Here is a 24,363-nt window from a genome sequence, read left to right on the forward strand (position 1 = left end):
ATCTCAAAAGTTTTTTGTGTTCCTGAAAATGCCTACATGGTCCTGCATACAGGTGTGCAATTAATGTTTACCAAATTTCAGGTACGCAGTCAGTAGTCTCAAGTTACAATCTTCTACACTGATAGAATATTGAAGTTTTCTTTTTCATCAGTTTTAGCGCTACTCAGAATATATTATTGTTGCTGCCACTGCTGTTAAACTTAATGGTAGCTTGATTCATATATCATACTGATTCGTACTACAGTTTTGTGAGAGGCAGAAACAAATGATCAAAAAAGCAGATAAATTTCAATGTGTTTTATGCTGAAATGGGTCAAGATGAACGCACTTACATGACAAGAAGAGAAGAATTAACCGCTTGAATATATAAGTAATTCTTACAATAAAAAACCTAATATAAAAATGAGCAAAGGATATGAACAGGTAATTTAAAAATAAAGAAATACAAAGACCAAGTAAATATGGAAAAGTTCCCATCCACATCTAATTAGTGAAGTGCAAATCAAAAGAAATGTTCCCACTTGGGGCCTATAAAATTAGTGAAGATAAAAAAATCTTGAATCCCTATTGTTAGTGCAAGTATGAGACAAAAGGCACTCCCATAGCTAGGAGGACATGTGGCCCAGTTCAGCTGGGACAGACCTGGTTTATTCCTGGGACCGTTATGTAATTATTCATAGCACCCGCTTTCACTCCCCAAAGTGTTTCAGATTGGGTGATAAATTATGTGATCATCCTAAATTTAATTCAACCTTTTGAGATGGTATTTTGGCAATATATATCGAAAGTGTAAGAAAAGTTAATTTACAATAGCAATTCTCATACTTGAATTTATTTTATATTCACAAAAATTTTCTGGTAACATGCACTGAAGCAGAGTTTATACCAGTAAAAATTTGTGAACAATCTAAATGCTCAACAATAGGAAACTAGTTGTATTGACATATTTTTTAAAAGTAAGAAAGGCCTATATTTATTAACATGGAAAGATGTTCATTAAATATTCAGTAAAAAAACCTAATTTACAAAAGGAGTATGTTTTACAGTGCCATACAATATTATGTCAGTTCCAAGTGTACAACCCAGTGACAAGACATTTATATAACTTACAAAATGCTCACTCCGATGACTCTGGTATTAATCTGACACCACAAAAAATTATTATTTGTTTTTACTAAAAATATGCATGAAAAAAATTTTTGAAGAATATACACCAAAATATTAACAGTGTTCAGTTTAGGGGATTATGATTTCAAGTAATTTTATTTTATTTTTATTATATTTTAATTAGCTGTTAGAATTTATGAAAATTAATGAATACAAGGTATTTATAAAATTAATTATCAGATAAATATTTTTAAAGCATCAACTTACTTTTCTGTAAAATCCTAAAATCTGGAGAATCTTCTATCAAGGTCCCTTCCCTGTACCACTCAACTCTAGGAGATGGAGCTCCTTTCACTCTGCATTCAAAGACAACCAGCTGACCCTCAGAGGCTGATAAATTTTGTAACATCTATAATGAGAAGAATAGTATTAGAACCAAAAAGTGTACATTTTGAAATCTCATTCCAGTGCTGCATTTTAGAAAAAGATACTACTGCCTCTGTATTTGGATTTCCCCCAAATCTTCTACATCTCCAGCAGCTTCGATTCTGTGTGTGTGCATTGTCTTTATGACCCTGTTCCCTCACTATTTCTTCCTTTTCCTCTCTGTTGCAGTGCCAGACAAGTTCATTAAATACTAGGGGAAAGATTTTTTTTAAAGATTTTTATTTATTTATCTTTAGAGGGGCAGGGAAGGAGAGAGGGAGAGAAATATCAATGTATGGTTGCCTCTCGTGCGTCCCCCGCTGGGAACTGGCCTGTAACCCAGGCATGTGCCCTGACTGGGAATCGAACCTCGATCGTGTGATTCCCAGGCCCACGCTCAATCCACTGAGCTGCACTAGCCAGGGCGGGAAAAGATTTTTGAGCAGATCCAAAAAATGTTAATTTGTTGGTAAAGTACTTCTGTTCTTCAATGCTGTTTCCAAAAATAATAACAATTAAAAAAACCTGCAGTGAGCATCTACTGGGGTACTCAGCATAAGAATGTATTTTTCTACACAAGAATATTGCTGTCCATGAGGTGTAACATCTCTTAGGCCCGAGTAACTGACTTTGTTTTACTAGCTTTGCTTTATTTACATTGTGTAGTCCTGGAAATTGACTTTCGTTTTTGCTATTTTGTTTTCCTTATGTGTTCTTTACAGTATAGCCTCAACATCTGTTCTTCAGAGATATAAACAATGACAATCTCTATGAAATCACAGTCACATGTCTCAGAGCCTTACGTCATGTAAAATATCTTGTAATTTTGTAAAGATATTATTCAATGTTTTTCCACACTTTCACAAAAAAAGGTTTACAAAAACCACTTGGAACTGTAAAATATCAGTATATTCCATGATAGACTCTATGAGGGACTGGAACTCACATTACCAAAACTAGTCTTTCAATCATCATGATTTGTGAACTTGAAGTCACACATTCGTGTAGGAGGTGATTCATTTGACTATGAAATGTTTCTTAGGTACGTGTGTGAGCACATTTTTGTTATTAAGTTTGGACTAAAGATTATAAACAGAGAGGTTATGATTAACTTCCTCCACAAGTTCTTTCAGTAACACATGCTGCAATGCTTTCTATTATTACGATTTTGGGATCTGCAATTAGGAAATAGTGAGTGGTTCAGAGAAGCTTCAGAGAAGGGGATAGCCAATTTCTTTTTTTGCTTTTGTCATTCACTCTTATAAATATTTGGTGATTGTTTATAGCTCTTGTCTGAACAATTTATGGTATTTGGTACATGGCCGTACTGTATTTATGGCATTTGTGTAAGGAGGACGGGGTGGGGATAACCATGTGGTTTCGGCTGCAGTAGAATTTTACCTCAGGGGGGTGTTGGGATGGCCAGGGGGTGTTGTAGTTCAAAATTAGTGTTTTGTTGTTTTTTCATGTTTCCAAATTTGTTTGCTGAAGTAATTCAGGATGGGATTTCCACGGAGTGGTTTCTGGATTAATAAGGAATGATTTGATTAAAAACCTTTTTATTCCTTTTCTACTCAAAACAACATCTTCTAGTGACAAGAATGAAATGCTCTCAGGAAGCAGGGAACATCAGTGAGTGTTGAGTGCTCCTGGCAGGCTGGTGAATGTGGCTCCGTTCTGACATCTGAGCAAATTCTGTGTGCAAACAGAAATTTGGGGGCCTATTGAATACTTTAATGGTAGTCAGACATCTCCCTGGGATTCATACGTAATGGAATTTCATTCCTTCTTTTTTTTTTAAGTTTATTTATTTATTTTTATAGAGGGGGAAGGAAGGGAGAGAGAAACATCAATGTGCAAGAGAAACATTAATCGGCTGCCTCTCACAGGCCCCCAGTCAGGGAGCTGGCCTGCAACCCAGGCATCTGCCATGACTGGAAATCAAACCGTGACCTTTAGGTTTGTGAGATGACCAGTCCTCTGAGCCACACCAGTCAGGGCTCTTTCCTTCTCCAGGCAAACAAATTAGAAAAACAAACAAAGAAACACCACCAACAAGAAAGGTGGTGATGGCAGAAGGAATTGAAAAAATAAAATATGGCATGTGCCTCTTTTTAAAAATAGATGTAAGCAGAATGAAGTCAATTGATATGTTTTGACATGGCTTATAGTTCAGTGCAGATATATAAGTCAGTTCTCAATCTGCAGAGGTTATAGCAAAGCCCTGCATGAAAAAGGACCTCTTTGAGAGAATATGTTGCTCACAGTTGAGACCATTATTGTTATTAGTCACTTGACATTGACAGCCAAGACCTGAGTCTGATATGAGAGTTCAGCCAAGATACCTGGGTTACTGCAGTGTATGGAATATCCCCACCAAGAGCCTGCAAGATAGGACAGAAGCTCACTCCAGTGTGCCACCCCATCAGTACTCAGTAAAGGAAGTGCCGAGGGATCATCTCTCAAGCCCCTTAGAAAAAGTTGTTGAAAGCAATAGTTTGAAGGGCAATAATAGTGGTTATTGCTGAAAATTGCTTTTCTACAAAAGTCTCATGGAAGGAAGCAGCACACATGGCTGGACATCAGTGTCCAAAAGAGTTGCACCGTTTGAACATAGTGTAGACAGTGCCACGTTCACACCAGCAGTGAGTCCTAGGCTGTGACTGATGGCACAGTGTATACACTGTGTACAAACTTGATCCTAATCATCTAAATTGCACTGAAGACAGATGAGGCAAATGAAACATTCCCCAACTGGCAAAGATTAAGTCAGTCTTAACTAAGAATTATGGGTCAGGACTGAAGTCGCTCTAACTGTCCACAACTTCTTGAGGTAAACAGTATCCAAAGTGCAACTCTGTCTTGTGTGTCATCACCATGCTGGTCATCTGGGAAGACATTCTTTGTAGGGTTACTTGACTACCCCCTAAAGACACTCAGACCCCACAAAGCAATGAAAGCAGTAATTCCTTCTTAGCTGATGTGGAGGTTATTCGCCACAGAATAAATATTACCGTGCGCCTGCTTTGTGCCAAGCCCTGTGCCAAGTGCTGTACATGTGAGTTGAAAGGACACAGTTCCCACTTAGTAGATCCTACCCACAAATGGAATGCAGAGACATCTTGAGGAAGGGCATCTTCTTTTTTGATTAAAAGATGTCAGCTACAAGGTTCATATTGTCATTTTATTTCTTTTTAATCCAGTCGACATTTTTGCACCTTGGAAGATGCTGCGAATGAATGTTTTTAATGCTTTAGGCCGGAATTGGATCAGAGCATTATTTACTGATAAAGAACCGTCTGACTGAAGACCCTTTGCCCCTTGATTGTCACAGGTGCCCTGTGCAACAGCTGAGTCAGAAAAGCCTCTGGAATTGTCAGGTTGGGGAGAGGGGCCTGTGTAACCTTCAGAAATCTGGATCCAGTTACTGGTCCAGTTATTTCAGGGTTTCCTGCCTCTGATATTATATAATGGAAGCACACTTCTTTAAATTCTCGCTTCCCCTGCCCCCTTGCACTCTTCAAATTACTGCTGAAGCAGCTGGAGCCAGGGCTGCTGCAGCCTTGAAAGTCCGCCAGAGCAGCTGCTGCTGGAGTGGGAGCAGTGTTAGGAGTAAGGTTCTAATTTGATCACCTACCTCCCTTCACACTCAAGAAGTGTGAGCACTGTTTTTCCCCCATAAATAGAGTGAAAGTGTCTTTGATACTGATAGAGGAGGAAGGATGGTCTATCACTGTAAAATATTTAAAACCATAGGTATCACCTGTGATCATAGCAGTGAACTAACACATAGAATCTCCATCTTCTCTCAAATTCTACCACTGTTTTGTTGGGCAGCCCTCTTTTTAATTTTAACCTTAGGGGAAAAAAAGAGACAATACCAGTAATTCCCCATCACCACATAAGGCACAAGGAGTTAAATAAAACTCTGCTCTGTAACTGACATAAAAAAAAATTGGCTTCTTGCCATTGCTGTACTGGCAGAGAAATGCTTTGTTGGGCAGTATAGAAAGTGAGTCGTGGGGGTTGAAATGCCAGAAGTTTCTAATGAAGTAAATAGAGTGGAAATAACTCTAATAAACATATGCAAATGATCAGTTATCATGGCTCATGCCACATGATTACCACTGCTTGTGGCTCTGACTCAGAAATTTTCTAAGGACACTGGCAGTGACTATGACCTCAATCCTGCCCACTCTGATGGAAACTAACGCAAGCACTGTTGCTGGTGTCTCTGGAATCTGAGTCAGCCTATCACAGTCCCCACGTCTGAACAATCCTGGCCCCATTTAGGGAGGCAAAAGCATGCATCTGAGGGCTCAGAAAGCCTGATCAGAGTTTGGGTCTTTGTATTAAGGATCCTTTTCCCACCATGGATCTAACGTTCTTTTGCTTTGAGATTTATCGAACAAACAACATATACTAATGATTATTCATTTTCCCATTTTTATTTATCAAATGCATATATGTATCTGACAATCAGAGCATCTAATTAGAATGAGGTAATCAGAGTCACCACACAAAGGCAGTTAAACCTGTTGTTCTAATTGGTCCATGAAAATAAAATGTAAAGAATAAACACTAAAGTCCTATTGCACTTTTTGGAATAATAAAAATGGACCTATTTTTACATTTGGACCTATTTTTACTTTGGACCTATTACTACATTTCTAATCTAATTATTAATATCCTAATCTAGGTATTAGAGATAGCCTTCAAGGTGCTTGGGAGAGACAGTAAAGTGAACAATTTATCATTGTGCTGAATGTTGTGCCGGAAGTTAGCACCAGGTGATAGAGATGCAGGGAAGACAGAGCACCCAGGAAGATTTAAAAGTGAGTGGGAGGGGCAGCTGGTAATGAGGAAGGAAAAGAGGAGGGGATTAGGTATATATTATTCCGTGATTTGGTTGCCTTTGAAGGGTCAGCACTGCCTCTAGGATGTGACAAATGGCCATGACAAATTAAAGTGTCTCGATTTCTGGGGCACTTAAGCTCTGTTTTAAGGCAAAGTGACTTAGCAATGAAATGAGAGACAGATAGGTCAATTAGCTATATTACACATACGTGCATACATTCATTTGTAACTCTTCATTAAAGTCCTGTATTTGCCAAGTCACAATATATTGCTTTCCTACTTTAAGTCTTTGAAAAAGGCAATGCTAGAATTCTAAAAGTAGCTTACAAAAAATGGGTCTGAAAAATCAAGAGGCATCTTGTTTCACATGAGAATGTTGACCTAACTAATATGCATATGGATAAATATGTCTCACTCAAGATTCTGGTTGATTTTGGAAAACCATCTTGGATGAGCTGATATGGTGGAACTATCCTAAAAAAATTTAATGTGACTCAATTTTTTTTTACCTTTTAACTTATTGCCTTGTATAACATGTAAACTAAGCCAATATTTTACAAGTAAAAGAACACTGAGCAAGAATTGGGAGAACTTGTTTCTAGTCTTGATTCTACCGCTAACTAGTTTTGTGACGGATAAATTGCTTAATCTCTCTGGCTCTCACTTGTTGTTTTTTTTCTTTCTCCCATTTGTAAACAAAAGTCCTGGAGTAAAACTTCCAGTTCTAATACAAAGACTGTGAGAGACTCAGAATTAATGCCATCATAATAGTTGATACCAGGAAATAGAAAAATAGGATTCATTGTCCTAGAATGAGGCTTTATATTAAGCCTCTTAGAACTTTTAACTCCACTTGATTGAGCACCAAAGACATTTTCTGGTGCAAGTTTATTCTTTTGAAAGTCCATCCAGAGAAACCTTTGGAGTGTTAAGTGGCTAGAAACTTATCACCTGGCCCCTAGGTGTGGCTATCGTGTTTAACAGCAGTAAGATTATCACCTTAGAGATCAATGTGGTGAGTGGGGAAGACATTTCTTTCATTACATAAAATGTTACTGGAAATCTGGGACTTGAATGACGTGGTAACAAATCCTATACTGTGCTTTTAACAGCCCCAGATCCTGAGATAAAACCGGTAAATATTGGATCTTACAAATCCAATTTGGGGGGGTACTCTATTGTATTTAAAGCCATGACAGGAAAAAGTAATGTTTTGATTACCTTTGTAAACACAGGAGCTGCAATGATAGGTTTTCCATCCAGTCCTTGCAAATAGTTGGTAGGGCTCCGACACTGTTAGAAAAGAATGAACAATAGATTTACTGTCCCTATCATTATTGGATAGATAAATAAGTAAACACATTTACAGAATTTGTGGTATGAAGTTAATCTAAAACCAAAACATTGACATTTTCTAAATCTATGAATCACAGACTTCAGATTTTATACTGAATTGATTGTTTTGGTTTTTTTTCTAGGTCATTGTGGCTGTCAATATGTGTGCCCACCACCTCACATATAAAGCTAAATCCCTGAAGAGTTAGCATAGAACTCCCGAGCCTCCACAGATCACAATGTGAAAACTATTGGATTAGAACGAAAATGTGACCCCCTCTGCATCACTAAATGGCTTAAATAAGTCACCATTTAAATTTTTTAAAAATGGTTTTAAGTCAATAAATATATCAATAAAATATTACAAATATGTTTACATTAGTATGGCTTATATTTTAGATCAATATGTATTATATATATATATGTGTGTGTATATATATGCCTAGAAAATGCATGAAATTATCCACTAGAAACTATTAAAAGAGGGTACCTCTGAAGAGTAGGGGCATGGGAGTAGAACCTTAACTAAAGTTTTTACTTAATATATTTCTGTATTTTTTTAGTGTTTTCACATTAAGCAGGTATTATTATTATCATCAGCAACAGCATCATCGTCAACTTGAAGAATGAGAGCCTTTAATGTATTTTTAAAAATAATTTCATGGTTGCTGTTTTAGAAAATAGACCTCTTCACAGCTCCACGAAACTGAGTCTCATGATACAGTTGTCTTGGGCCATTGTGAGAACTGTATCAACACCCTAATGCCAATAAAGCTGGAATTTTAGAGACCAATTTATAAAGAGTTTTTTTCCGATGAAAGTTGCCTATGAAGCTAAAGAATATGCTCTCAAAGCAATAGGAACCACTGATACATCAGAAGTACAGCCTATCGTGATCATAGAAGTGTGTTACCCAAGGTGCCACACAGAAGAGCATGATCATGCCATACAAGATGGACATGGTCACAGTGCCTGTCTGTCACAGTCCCTGGCACGTGCATTTCACTTAGCCTCCTGTACCTGCTGGATGATTGACACACCGGGCTGGGCCACTGCATGCCGGGCTTGGGGTGCTGCTGAAGGAATGGTTGTAGAAGTAGTGGGAGGGGACGGCAACTCATTTGGCTTCTGGACTCTGAGAAACGATTAAAATATGTACAAACAGACCTATCATTTCTTGTGAAAATTCTTTCAGCAAAGTTAGTCATGTTATCCACGCTTATAGTTAGATGTAATACAAGTCTTTGGTCAAAAATATTCCACAAGCGATTACTGAGAGCTTCTTTGCTACACACTTTGTTAAATGTAAACAGGAAGCTGATAAAATACCATTCTTGCCCTTGAGTTAGTTGCTCTCAGCCAAGCTGGAGACTTGTGCATATTTACAACTGAGAATCCAGACAACTGCTATGACTGAACATGCGCAGAAGATAATTTTTGAGATTTGCCTTGTAGTTGCCCTCTGTATTTTCCCTCCCCTTTCTATTTCGAGCAAGATACCAGCTAGGCTTTGTAAATCTTTGCTTCTGAAGATTTTGACACAGCGGAAAGATGAAATAGCCTGAGTCAATGAGCTCTTCAAGTTCACACAAATTAAAGAGATTATTTGAAGGGCAAGAGAACCAAGAAATATTCTTCAAGAGGCTACAGAGGGAAGATTATTTTAGTTTTGTGGATCTTGCCAGAGAATCTGACAAGAGGGAAAACCTGAGTCCAGAGGGGATGGTGACCCCTGTGGTTAAAGGGTCCCACTCTTGCTAAAGTTATCAGTACCCAAGTATGTCAGGAAGGACTGTGCTTAAAGGGAACTTGAGGTCTGGAACACAGGCTTCTTCCCTGTGTGGGCAGATGACAGATGACAGAATGGGTTTCCATTTTGTTTATTTCTTTTAAAAGATTTTATTCATTTATTTTTAGAGAGAGGGGGAGGGAGGGAGATAAACATCAACTGGTTGGCTCTCACATGCCCCCAACCAGGACCTGGCCGGTAACCCAGAGTGTGCTCTGACTGGGAATCGAAGTGGGGACCTTTCAGTTTTGGGGATGATGCCCAACTCACTGAACCATGCCAGTTGGAACCCCTTTTGTTTAGACGTTACGTCTGTCTGCCTCAGCTTTCTTGTTTCTCAAATAGGAAAATAATAATTTTTTTACATCATAGGGTTTTTGTGAGGGTTAAAGAAGGTAATTCATGTGAGATGCATAGAGCATAGTTTAACATTAAATACTATCTGTATCCATATCTATATCTCAAGGATCTTTCCACAATCATGGAGGAGGAAGGGGACATTCAATAATGACTGATTAAATATTTTCCTAGCCAGGTAAGTTGGGGCCTCAGAAGCAGAATTATGTGGTGATACAGAGGCTATCAGTGTTCCCAAAGCACCTGTTTTCTTTTTCTATGATAATAGAAACCCTGACTTCTTTACATGGCTAGTCTCAATGAAGACTGCATTTCCCAACCTTCACTGAAGATAGTGTGCCCACATGACTACTTTCTGGTTATGAAATATGAGGGATAGTGATATATGTGACTTAAGAGAAATGACCTTAAGCGGGGGCAGGGCATGTTCTCATTTCTTTCAGTTTTAGACTGAGAAGATAAGAGGCCACACCTTAGAATTAGATAAAGAAGAAAGCTGAAAGCAGACAGACTGGAAACCAGTGGACTGTGAAGTTTTAGCAGCTAAATCCATATTTTTATGCAAATGAGAAATAAATATCTGTCTTATTTAAGTCATTATTTTGAGAGTCTATTACACATAACTGAAGCTAAATCCTATCTACCACAAGTAGATGCACAGAAAATAAGCAAATGAGATATTTCTTGTTTATTTAAATATGTGTATCAAAATTAATACACATTAGGCTTACAACTGTCTTATGAAAGCCTTGAGGAAGGAGGCATAAATGTGCAATGGAGGACAAGTTTATTATAGAACTTGACTGGGTTTTGAAGACCAGGAAGAGGAGGAGCTAGGACATTCCTAGCAAAGTGCACAGCTTGAAGAAGGGGGCGGGGATTAACCGCACATTGTGTGAGTCAGATGGCAACAGTGTGTAGAGCTTGAGGTGGAGGAGAGGGCAAGAAGGCCTGGTCGACACTCTATTGAATAAGGCTTTGTGTGCCATGTTAAGATTTTTTAAAAATGTTGTTTGTTTTGTATTTTAGTTTCCTGTAGATAATTTTTAAGTCAGGAAAATGATTGGGTCAGAATTATCTTTTAGAGAATAACTGAATGTATTTGGAAATTATGAAGAAGAAAAAGGCTGGGGCACCTGTAAGGAGGTAACTGGCAATAAAGAGGCAGGAAAAACGGAGAAACTAAACTGAAGCCATAAGAATAAGGAAGTGAGTTGAAGGGAGAAATCATCTACTCTGGCTATGAATTTTCATATCTGGACAAAAGCTAAAAGTCAATTATCATTTCCAGGTAGGCATACATAAAGGCTTTTGAAGAATAAGATATAAATTCTGCCCTTAAAGAGTGATTACTTCCTGTAAGGGAGGACAGAATATGCAAACAGAGCCAACAGCACTCTAACCAGTCTTCCAAATATTGCTGCTTGTTTCAGATGGTCTCAAGGAACGGCTGTTCTGTTTCCAGTTCTTGTGCCTTCCTTCTCTCCACAGCCTGTTTGGCCACAATGACCTTCTCTCTCTTTTTGGGGGGTGCCCACTAGCTGGTCTTAAAGCTTCCGTTGAAGGCCACCAACTATGTGTCACTCTTCCTGATCTCTCTTTCCCTCCTCAACCAATTGAGTTCTTCATGCCAAGTCTTTTGCACCTTGTACATAATTGTCTATTACACTTTATTACTCCTACTGTCTATATGCTTAATATACATCTCTTGCTATATTTGCTATGTATTTCCTTCTACTAGACTGTAAGTGGGAAAGCAGGAAGTATCTGATTTTTCTTAGTACCCATTGCATCTTGTGAAGTGTCTGGGGTAGAATAGGTGCTTAGCCATTATTTGTGGAAAGTAATGAATAAATGAAAATAACAGTTCAGTACAACTGTAACAGCAAAAAGATTATAACTTGCTAGGTCACTCACATATATAATTTAGTATCACCAGGTTTTGTGTTCTTGTAAGTAATATTATTTACTCAGAAAACATGAATTTTTCGAACCACTGTTTCTTTTTTACTTTGTAGATATAGGTATGATAATATATCATGGGTGTTACCTCAATGATATTTTTTAAATATTAGAAATATTAAAATTAATCTGCTAGGCAAGACATAAGCAAAATTAGAATTACCGATTCATTTCTTCCTTGTGAGGGTCCCCTTCTGAGTCAGAAGAAGAAGCCCCTGGAAATATAAAAGCATGACATGAAATTTTTATGCTAGTTTTTAAACTAGTTCCAAGGCATTTGAAGAGCTATGGAATTTCAGACCTAGAAATGAACTCAGTGATTCTCTACACTAACAGTCACTTTTACATATAAGGAAATAGACCCTAAGTAGATGAAGGACTTGCTCAAGGTCACATGGCTAATTAGTGATGTAGTTCAAATTAACTGGCCCAAATTCCAAATGTTCTTGTATATAAAACACTTGCTGATGCCTTTGGACTAACAAAATACTCTTTGAAGACATTAATATGGTGTCCATCATTCCTCTTGCTCTTGATTTACACGGATTAACTAAAAGAAGGGATTATGTGAACATTGAATTCCAAACATTGTAGGTGTAGGTGGATGCTCTTCCTTCCAGTACTAATATTAACAGTCGCATTTCATCTTAGGAGTGGGGTGTTTGAAGTTCTGTTGCCACATATTTAAAAAAATCAGCGATCCAATCTCAGCACCCTTGATCAGAGCTTTGATCCTGGATTTACTTCTCAATATAGCAAATTCCAGAACTAAATCTGGAGGCATTCACGTACTCCAAAAATCTGAGAATGAAAACATATAATACAATTCTATTCCTGCATTATTCATTATTAGTATCATTATTCACACATCTATTCAATAAATGTTTATCAGATACCCACTACATACTTGGCACTATATTGGAGATGCAGAAGAATCAGACAATACCAGCCTTACAATCTAGTTGGTAAATGGGCACTTATACCATAATACTACAATATTTAAATGCTAAAACCAAGGTATATATAAAGTATTATAGCTGATAAAAGTGCCAAAGAATAGTTCCCAGAAAAACCCAGTGGATGAGATAAATAAAAAAAAAACCCTTATCATAGATGTATAAGAAACATAAGGAACATTGATTTATTCCCTAAAATTGGTCATACAAATTTGGTGCCGATACAAGTCCTTTCCAAGGTTGCCGAATGGTCTCCCTTCTTCTACCTTTGAATCCCTGTGGTATGTTCTCACCCAGGAGCCAGAGTGACTCTGTTAAAAGCTATGTCAGATCATGTCCTGTCTCTGCTCAGAATTCTCCATAGCTTCCCTTACCCCTCTATTAGTCAAAGTCCTTGCAAATGATCTACAAGGACTTATATAATCTGCTCACCTTCCTCCTCCCATCATGAGTTCCTCTTGAACTTTTGACCTAACTGATCCTTTGTTCCTTGTTTCCTCCACCCGGGGCCACATTGACTCATCTCTGTATCCTAAGACAGGCACACTCAGGGCCACTGTGCTTGCTGATTTCTCTGCCTAGAGTTCTTTTCCCTTGAACATCCTTGTGGCTCACTGCTTCCTTTCCCCCAGGTCTTCACCTACATGTCGCCTAGTTAGTAAGGTCTTCCTTGATCACCCTATCTAGAATTGCAGCCTACACACACACACTTTCATACTTTCTATGCCTTTTTCTTCCTTTCTACACATATTCCTTCCACAGTGTGTGTGTGTGTATATATATATATTATATATATATGAGAATAATATATATAATATATATATATATTTCTCATTATATATATAATGAGAGAGAATATATAGAGAGAAAGAATAAAATATATATTAGTCACTGCCCCTGGCTCCTGGCACAGAGCCCCTAAAACTCTTAAAATTTCTTAAGTGATGAGCACTTTAGAGCATCCCTTTTTTTAACTGGGTGGGCTTCTCTCTGGTTCCTGGATGCGGGCTGGTCACCGGAAAGACTGAACCATGATTAGAAGCTTGGAATTTTCAGCCCCATCTCCAATCCCCTAGAGAGTGAAGAGGGGTATGAAACGGAATGAATAATTGACCACGCATATGTGAGGAAGCCTCCTCAAAATCCCAACAGTCTGGGGGTTTGGAGAGCTTTCAGGTTGGCAAACACATCCGCACCATGAGGGTGACACTCCCTAACTCCACAGGGACAGAAGTTCCTACACTCTGGACCCTTCCAGAGCCCATCCTCTTTATATCTTCATCTGTACACTTTATCTATTTGTATACTTTATCATATCATTTTACAAACTGGTTAAGTTTTTTCCTGAGTTTTGTGACACACTCCAGCAAATTAATCAAACCTAAGTTGGGGGTCATGGGAACCTCTAATTTGTAGCCAAGCCAGATAGAAACTGTGGGTAACCTGGGCACCTATTATTTGTGATTGACACCTGAAGTGAGGGGGGAGCAATCTCATAGGACTGAGCCCTTAACCTGTTGGATCTGACACCATCTCCAGGTAGATAGTGAGTTAAATTGGAGGATACCCAATTGGTGTCACGGGGAATTGCTTGTTGATATGGGAAGCAATTCCCCTCCCTGCCCCCAACACACATACACATTGGAATTGGTGATCTGAACCCCTCCATATACCTATCACATCATGTATCTTACTTATTGACCTCATTTATTTTATGTTTCTCCATTACACTGTAAATTCTATCTTTCCATGAACCTAGGAACTTTTATGTATTTGGCTCACCTTTGTTATCCCCACTGCCTAGAGGAGTGTGTGGTAAAGTAAGCCCTCAATAAATATTTATTTATTATAGCTATATGTCTTACCAGCAAGTGCCATGTTCCAAGAGTATTTTGCTTTACCTTCTATGTAAATCTCAGCAGAAGTTGAATCTGTCCCATAGATGTTAGAAGCAAAGCAGGAATATCGTCCTGTGTCCTCTTCAAAGGCTTCAGCAATGGTCAGTGAGTGCAGGTTTCCCGCATGGACAATATGAATGTCTGGGGAATTTTCAAGCTCCTTGCCTTCACAGTACCACCTGCAAGGAAGGAGATATTGCACATGCCTGAAATGTGAGAATTAACAACACAGATGGATCCAGATGTTCCCTAAGAAGAAAACTGTGACAAACGTAGCGTGAGAACATGAAATAATCCATTACCGTGGTATAATTTAATTGTAACAATGAGAACACCTGGCAGTATTCTAATCACATTGGCCCTTTACTCAGAAAATTAGAAAGTGACTTCTATTAAGAATAATACAACTGTTGAGAAGGTGGAAGAGAAAGCAAATACAGCCAACTACAAAGAGCAGGGTTTTTAATGTGGAACTAGGTTTCTCCTAAAAAGACTTACAGCTTTCTGTAAGTAAATACCTGTTCAGCTTATTTGGAGAGGAATCTAAGGAGCATTAAAGGTTCATGAAGTTGAGTGTGCCCATTCTCTACTATAAAATTTCATCTGATGTAGCTAAATAAAAACATTTCATTAGTTACTTGAGTCATTGAAGTAGGGAGGGTGGGTCACAGTCACACAGGAGTGACCCAACTCTGGCAAATAACCTAAGTATATGTCTTTAGGTTACGGTATTTTATTTTAATATTTTATATTTAAAGACAAAAACTTTTACTATAACATAGTTTTTTGACTAAAAGTTTACACAGGATAATACATAAAATAAAGTTTAGTATGTGGAGGTGCTTAATAAGAGGTAATGACACTAAAACTCCAGGGAAATGCCATTTCTCATGTAACAGACTGGCCACCGGGTGGAAGTTGGACCACTCTCTCCACTGCTGGGAGAAATGTACAATGGTACCTTCTATGAAAGGAATATGGCAACAAGTGCCAAAATTACAGCTGCATCTGTCCTTTGACCCAACAATCCCACTTGTGGGAATCTATCATACACATACAGTTGCATACATACAAAATGATAAATGTACAGGTTACTCATTTAAATAGCAAATGATTGGAAACAACCAAAGTGTCCATCACCGGGTACTAGTGCAGCTCCAAAAAGAGAATGAGATCACTATGTATGGATATAGGAAGAAAGCCAAGATATACAGTTAAAATTCTAACAATAAGATGCAGAATAATGCGTATAGAGTGTTAGGGCTGTATAAGAAATGTGGGAGTTGAAAAATCTGCAAACCAAGTGCCCATTTGGAGATGTCAATGATAAAGAAGCTAGTTTGTACATCAGAACTCCAGCAAGTTTCGGGATCTGGAGACATAAGTCTGGGGATGTGCAAACACACTAATAACGAGCGAGGAGACATGGAACTTAAAATAGCGTAACTTATTTCAAGTTTGGGAGGTGAGCATTTAGATCCCCACAGCAGGTCGGCACCCTCTCTTCAGTTCGGGGCTGCCCCAGAATGAAGGCCGAGCCGCTGCCTGCATGAGCAGCTGCTCCACGTTGGAAACAAGGCTTCAGGAGGGATTTCTCCAGGGAAAAACAAATGGGCCTGATGACTTTGGAACAGGATATTTAGGAGATGGTTTACAAACGTATTGGAGACTGGAGACAAATTTGTGATGGGACTACAGAACTAAGCACATAAAACATAAGATAATAAACAACTCCAGGTCAAAGTAAAAAGTTCTACCAGCAAGGAAACATTCGTATTATCCTACTGGGCATGACAGTGAATAATATTTATACAGTAACAAAAAAGGTAAATATTAAATATTTTTGCTGTATTTTTTCCATTACCATTTAGTTCCCTGTACCCCTTTTCTTCCCCACCTCCACAATCACCACATTTTGTCCATGTCCATGAGCTCTTTTTCCTTTTTCCCTCAGTCCCTCCCCGCCCTGCTCTCCCCTTAGCTGCCTTCCTGCTCTCTATGTAAGAGTCTGTCTCTTAAATCTTCCTTCAAAGAAAAGTTGCTGTGATTACGTTTAGGTGATGCAGACAGGAACAATGGAGGTGCTGGTTTAGTGAAGGGGTGCTAAACCCCCATCTTCTGTAACAGGAAATCAATAAAAAACAGCTAATATCAGCACAGCAAGCAAAAATGGCAGAAGCATTACCCTGGTTCTCAAAGTGTAGTTCACGTTCTGTGAAGGCAAAACTATTTTCATACAACACTAAGACATTTGTCTTTTCACATGTTGACATTTACACTAATGGTGCAAAAGCCACAGTGGGTAAAATTACTGGTGCTTTAGCAGCAAGATTAAGGTACTACCAAAATTGACTAGTGGTCATTGTGTTCTTCACTAGCACACTCACAATTTAAGGAAAAAATCCAGTTTTACTTAAACAGATCTTTGATGAAGCAGAAAAATCATTACCTAAAAAAATGGTGAAATGGGAAGTAGCATAAGGCATTTCTATTGGGTATGAAAACGCACGTTGTAATTTTTTTTTAGTTGAACTAGGCAGTGGTGAGCAACTGATGGATTATGGTTATTCTGACTTGGCTCTTCAGTAGTCATTTCCTCAAAAATGAAGAAAGTGAACCTGTCATTTCAAATAAAAATAACTGATAACAGTTGTTGCCATTGAAAAAATTTGAGCTTTCAGGGAAAAATAAGAGTTTTGGAAAACCCGGATCCCCCACAGTAAGCATAGGGCTTCCCAATGCTTAAAGACTTTTAATGAAATCAATGATGATAATGACAAAAGTGATTTTTAAAAATATCATGTGATAAAATGTGTCAACATTTGGAAGACCTGCATTACTCATTTTCCAAATGACCACAATAGATGATGTTACCCAAAGTTAAAGACAAAGGGTTTTACTATAGCAGAGTGTAAAATTCATTGGCATGATTTCAGATTTCACATTGCTACTAAGCTTAAAGAAACCGGAGCTAGTTGAATTTGGACACAGTATCAAATGAGAACAGCGGCATTACCTGAAAATGTTGTTAAAATAGTCCTCTTTTTCCCAAATACATATCTATATAAGGCTGGATTTAAAAAATTTAGTTCAACCTGAACAGCATATTATAACAAACTGAATGCAGAAGCAAATAGGTGAATCCAGCTGTCTCCAATGAGGACAGACATTAAAGAGATTTGCAAATAATGTAAAACAATGCCACTTTTCTCACAACATTTTTGAAAATACAATTTTTTAAATAAAATGATTTGTCAGCATGTTTACTATTATTTAAAAATGGATACGTAAATAAGTAAAACATTTCTGTTTTAATTTCTAATGTGATAATTACTGTATAGATATATAGATATATAATTACTGTATAGTTATCTGTATAGATATAACCCCCATAAATAAAACCTCTCTTTTGAGTCTCAATGACTTTTAAGACTGCAAAGGGATCTTGAGAAGAACAGTTTGAGAACCATTGGCATATTATTTATAAATCAAGAGGTAAATAAATAGAACACTGCAGAGAGGGTTGAAATTGGTCTGTTCTTTATTATTTGACTTTTTATGCAATGTAACTGTACTAATTTGATAAAGCAAATACAAATATTTCAAAACCATAAATACCTTCCCTTGTATAAATATTATAAAAGTATCTCATTTCTTTAGATAATGTTTCTCTTCCTTACCAAAATGAGACTGGAAACATCTACAAGCAACTGGACAGCCAGGAGGCAATAAGTGGAATAATTCAAATGCCCAAACTCTCTGTCAGAAGCGTTTTTGTCCTTACTCCGACGGCCAGGATGGCTTCAGCCAACTCCAAAGGTCATTCAGTAGCCATCACTCTGACTTTAATACCATGACCCACTCAGAAATAATGTACCAGGCAGGCTGCCTTCTGAAAAGGTATTCAAATTTACCCAGCAACCCTGAAGACTTTTGAGGGTAAGGAGGAAAACTACTCTCTCCAAACGTCTATCCATGTTAGGGGGATGCTTTCACAGAAATGCCCTGACCCAGCTGCATGTTTTAGAATGCCAAATTCTCAGGACGGTTATAGAATAGCAGTGATTCATGGCTGAGCAGAAATGAGTCAGGGATCCGGGGAAATAGGGCAGGTCCAGATGATAAAGAACGACCCACCTTGAATGCACTGGAGAGATCACCAGACCTACTACCTTGGCTAGCCACAGCCTGAGAATGAAGACACTGAAGAGACACCATTTTCATTTTTAACTGGATTTTTGGGTCACATATCATCATTCTGCTGTTAGGTGACTCTTTTATCTAAAATATAGCTTGTATAAATATGATGACTCATTGTTTTAGCACATTAACAACTTCTAAATGTAATTTGAGCGTGTTATTCTGACTCACCAGTAATAATGCTCATTAAAAGAAGGATTACTCAGGGCCTTTCTTTAGCTCCGCTCCAGCCCTTCCAGTACTCTGTCCCACCTCTTGCTGTGTCCTCTCCTCATACCATGTTCATTTCCATCACAGCACCTATATAGCACTTATAGTTATACATTTATTTTACATACATATCCCTCTCCTTTACCAGACAATAAAGACTACAGGGCAGAGACTACCATATTTTGCTGTGGATAATGCCCACTTTTTGCCCAAATTTTTGAGGGGAAAAACAAGGATGTGCATTATACATCGGCATAATGATTACATACCACAGGTATAATAATCCTGTGTATATCACACACAAAACATGGGTATGCATTACACATGGCAAAATACAGTATCACATTTGTTTTGCTTACCATTTGTTTATTTGGCTCTTAGTCAGGTATGGCATTCTAGCTGCTTTAAAAAATGTTTGTTGTGTACATGTCACACCCATGTATATAACATGGGTGGTGTATATACCCTTTTAAATCCTAATGAATTTAAATTAGGGTTATTATAGCCTAAAGTCTGTTTTGTTTTCATTTTTCAAGAAGGCTTGAGGTCTAGAAAAAATCTTTCTTTGATTGTCTATAACCATCTTTGTCTAACAATGCCTGATCTTAAATGGGGAGTGTAGAGCCAGAAAGAGCTAAAAGATAGTATATTTACTTATTGACATCTTCAGCTCTCTCTTTGACCAAACTGACTCTTCATATACTGAGTCAACTGGAATATATTGGACAAAATGATAATATCAAATGTTTTCTAATAGGACTCGAAGTTATATTTCATTTCATAACAGAACTCGGTGTTTTGTATGTCCTATTTGACTGTTACTGAGTTAACAAACATTTTCATGTCTAATGCTATATTCCAGTGAAAGGAATATAAGGGTATAAGTGGGAAGGATTTGTCTATGCTTTAACTGTTATTAAATTTCAGTTCTTCCAGGGGTAACTTCTTGGTAACTTAAGAAAAGCCTAAGTACATAGTTAAATAATATAAAATCATCAAGATTACCTCTTACCACATAGTCAATTTTAGACATCAAATCAGAGGATGTGAAGATGAGTATAATTCCTAAAATAAATTTTAAAGGGTTAATTACTTTGAGCAGGGCTGACTAGAAATTTTTATTTTCTTCTTCTATAATTCCCATTTTTTCTATCATAGTACTTATTATTAAATTGCTATGTAATTCACTCCTTTATCAAATTTACTATCTATTGTCCTTCACCTCATCTAGAATAAAGTTTGTCAGGAAATTTTGCTCTATTTACTGACAAATCCCAAGTCTTTGAATAGTTCCTGATGCATAGTGCATACTGAATAAATAATTATTGAATAAATGAATAAACAAATGAATGAATTAAATTTTCTAGTTTTGTTATTAATGCAGTGTACTTGGTTCCTTCCAATGACATATTTAAAGTACATTTCTTCCTTTCTTCATTTTGCTGTTAATCTTTCAGAGTAAATTCTTCTATTTGTTCAATTTGGAGTCTCTCTCATGATGTTGCATTTGTTTGTCTCAAGAATTCAAGTTTTGTTTAACATTATGAGATCAATGTTCTTTACCATACAACAGAATAAAGGGGGGAAATTAATAAAATAATCTCAAGAAAAATTCAACATTCATTAATTTGTAGAAAACCTTAATATTCCTAAAAAGGAAATGATAACAAGATGCTACATAATGGTGAAAAGCGGAAGTAATTCCTTTAATATTATAAACAAGATTATAGTACCTAGTATCACCACTTCTATTCAACATTGTCTTAGAAGGCTTAGCCAGCTCAACAAGGAAAATGAAATATAAGGCACAGGATTAGAAAGGAAGAAGACCCCCCTCCCACCAAAATCTATAGGTAATTCTCATTGTAGCAAGGTTGTTAGTTAGGAAGCAAATATACAAAGAACGATTGTATTTCATACATAACAAATATAGATTGTGATTTTTAAAAAGGTATTTATAATAGCATAAAATGAAAAACCTATGAATAAATCTAACCAAAGATTTGTAAGACTCAACGTAAAAATTACAAATCTGTATAGAAAGACATTAAATAATAACTAAATGGATGGAGAAATACACCAAGATCTGAATATAAGGACTCAATATTTAATTTTATCAATTTATTTAAAAATGTTACTTATGATTTTAGAGAGAGAGAGAGAGAAACATTGATTTGCTGCTCCACTTATTTATGCATTCATTGGTTGCTTCTTGTGTGTGGCCTGACCAGGGATCAAACTCACAACTTCGGTGCACTGGGACAACGCTTGAACCAATGGAACTACCTGGCCAGGGATAAGCCTCAATATTTTAAAGATGTCAAATTCTCCCTAAATCAACCTACCACTTCTGTGCAGTTCTGAAAAATCTTAACAGATTTTAAAAAATATTTTGCGGAATTTGACAAGATGATTCTAAAATTTATATTGCAGAGGAAAAAGACAAGCAGAACAAGAAAAAAAAATTAAAGAAATTTTTTATTCCAAAATAATCAAAACAGAAAAACTGTTTTTATACTCCTAAATTGTGTTAAACATATATCTGAAGCTCTCTGGTAGAATTAATACATTAGAAATTAAATTGCAAAAAAAAGAGACAAAGATTTTTACTTTTAAATTTTAAAATATAATTTAAATTTTGAAATAAAATTTACAATAAAAAACAGCCAAGAAGAGCCCCAAATTCTCAGAAGGAAAACAGTAGAAATCAAGAACTATAAAAAATCTGTTGTAATGAGGTAAATGAGCCAAGGAAAAGAATAAAGACCCCAGAACTAGACCTACACATTTACACAGTTTTGAATTATGATGAAGCTGGCATTACAGATCACTGGGGAAATGGTGTACTTTCCAGTAAACTAGAACAGTTAGTCATATAGTCTAAAAAAATTGAAATGGGTTCCCTGCTTCACACCTTACACAAAAATCAATTTTAAATAAATTAGAAGTTTAGTCTCTTTATACTTCCCTCCCTGAAAATGGTAATGGAAAAAGTATAATAAAAAAGTGGTTGAAAAGAAAATTTAAAAGCTTAAATGTGAAAGGCAAAACTATGAAACTTTTAGAAGACAAATACACAAGAATATCTTTATTACTTTGATGGTAGAAAAATATTCCTTTAGACACAAACTATAAAAATCAAAACCATAAAAAATTAGCTAATTTGACACTAAAGTTAAGGAAAACTATCAAAAGATATCATAGAAACTATAAAAAGACAAGTCAAAGAGGGAGAGGATATTTTCACAACACATATGTCATATGATTGGAATCCTGATCATATTTTTAGAAGTCTTACAAATCAATAAGAAAGAAAAGAAAGAAACTGACAGAAAAGTGAGTAAAAAATATAAACACTCTTCAGAAAAAATGAACCCTGAATAGTTAATAAATGTATTTTTAAAAACTTTCAACTTGTTAGTAACTACAGAAATGAAAATTAAAATCATAACAAGATAATACTTTATACCCATCAGAGAGGCAAAAATTTTTATTTATTTATTTTATTTTTTATCTTTTAAAATTTTATTTATTTATCTTTAGAGAGGAAGGGAAGGAGACAAGGAGAGAAATATCAATGTATGGTTGCCTCTCGCGAGTCCCCTGTTGGGAACTGGCCTGCAACCCAGGCATGTGTCCTGACTGGGAATCGAACTGCGATCATGTGGTTTGCAGGCCCGCACTCAGTCCACTGAGCTACACCAGCCAGGGGAGATAAGCAAAAATTTTAAAGTCTTATGATGTCTGTATTGGCAACAGTATAGAACTGTTGGGAGCCGCCCTGCCTGGTTTCAGAAGCTGTAACCCACCTTGGCTAAGACTAAGAGACCTTGGGACCATAAGCCATTAAGGAGACAAAGCTTATCTTTTCAGCTGGAGCACTGCCTCTGCCCCCTTTACTTCACCCAGCCTGGCCCTGGGCGGATGACTGGTTAGCCAATGACGGGTAAGATTCCTCAAGGGAGGGATGACCTAAGGCAGCTATGGTCACGAAGGGGCTCCCAGGGAAGGACTTGGGGGGCTATATTAAAAGGGGGTGATGGACTCTCCCCCCTCAGCTTTGACATAGCCTGAGTCCTCATTCTGTCTGCAAGAATCTCTTGGCTGCCTTACTTCCCCTGCCTTGCTTAAACCTGAAACAATGATGGAGGGTGATGCAGCCCTGGATAGGAACAGGTAGTTCCCTGGGGTGATCAGGCCTAAGAAAGAATGCGTAAAATTCTGTGAAACCTGCTTTGCTAAGAATGTGCTCAATTTTCTGATAAGGGTCCAAGCATAAAATGAGTTTGTTCTCCAAAGTTTTATAGCTCTTCAGCTAACTGACCCTGACTCAGAATAAACCCTCATAGTTCTTCATATGTTATCTATTGTTTGATCCTTACTGCCCGACGATGATTGATGAGCTTTACCTGTATTTCTGTGCAAATTGAACCCAATACAAGCCCACTGAGGAATAGGCTCCTGGCCCTTCTCCTTTGAGAGTTTGGCCACCTTTCCTCCTCAAGCAGATCATGTCTTGGCAGACTTACTCTTATCCATGGTGGATGGGGGGCTGTTTGGGCAAAGCTCCCCCACACAGAACAACCAGAACTCATATACAATGTTGGTGGGAATGTTAATCGAAACAAGTCTTTTGGAAAATATGCTCATGTTATTATAAAGTTGAAATTGTACATACTCTACCTACAATTTCATGCCTAGACACACATGCTCATGCAACAGGAAAATGTATTAGAATGTTTTAAATAATACTGTTCATATTAGGAAAAAAACTGGAAGCAACGCAAATGTACATCAATATCTTCTAGCCTTGCAGTTAAATACCATATAGTAATGAAAATGAGTGAATTAGAGCTATATGCAAAACATGGATATATATTTTAGGGGAAAAATTCAAGTAGTAGAAGAATATATACATTATAATTCCACTTATATGACATTTGAAAACATATAAAACTTGTTAACATCATTTTTTAAACGTTTTATTATAGAAACTTTCAAACATACACCAAGTAGAGAAGCTGGCATAATAAACCCTGCATACATAATTTAGCTTCAACAAATGACAACGTTTCTTTTTTATTCTCCACTTCTGCCCACCTTGGATTACTTTAATGTAAATCCAGGATTTTTGTCATTTTGCCTATAAATACTTCTGTATCAATATTGTTTAGGGACATAAACTAGTCTGGTTTTTCATCTCAAAACAGATCCCTCCTCATAGCACCATGTGCTACAGTGAAGGGACTGCAACAGAGTTTGTGAG

At 37.1% G+C, this 24,363-nt stretch overlaps 1 protein-coding gene across 1 annotated transcript in view; it reads right to left on the bottom strand.

The window, feature by feature from the left end:
• LOC118998467 (myopalladin-like) overlaps positions 1-24,363 on the bottom strand; it is a gene marked incomplete at its 3' end in the record, with an annotated part of 60,409 nt that overhangs the window by 15,931 nt on the left and 20,115 nt on the right. The window contains exons 3-7 of the mRNA XM_037062656.1: positions 14,691-14,866; positions 11,997-12,048; positions 8,746-8,860; positions 7,612-7,683; positions 1,375-1,516 (exon numbers count right to left, since the gene is read on the bottom strand). Of these exons, the coding sequence (XP_036918551.1) occupies positions 1,375-1,516; positions 7,612-7,683; positions 8,746-8,860; positions 11,997-12,048; positions 14,691-14,866 (557 nt within the window). The remainder of the gene's footprint in view (positions 1-1,374; positions 1,517-7,611; positions 7,684-8,745; positions 8,861-11,996; positions 12,049-14,690; positions 14,867-24,363) is intronic.

This window comes from Sturnira hondurensis, unplaced genomic scaffold (assembly GCF_014824575.4).
Source record: "Sturnira hondurensis isolate 20B ecotype Veracruz unplaced genomic scaffold, ASM1482457v3 Scaffold0014302, whole genome shotgun sequence".
Classification (NCBI taxonomy): Eukaryota; Metazoa; Chordata; class Mammalia; order Chiroptera; family Phyllostomidae; genus Sturnira; species Sturnira hondurensis.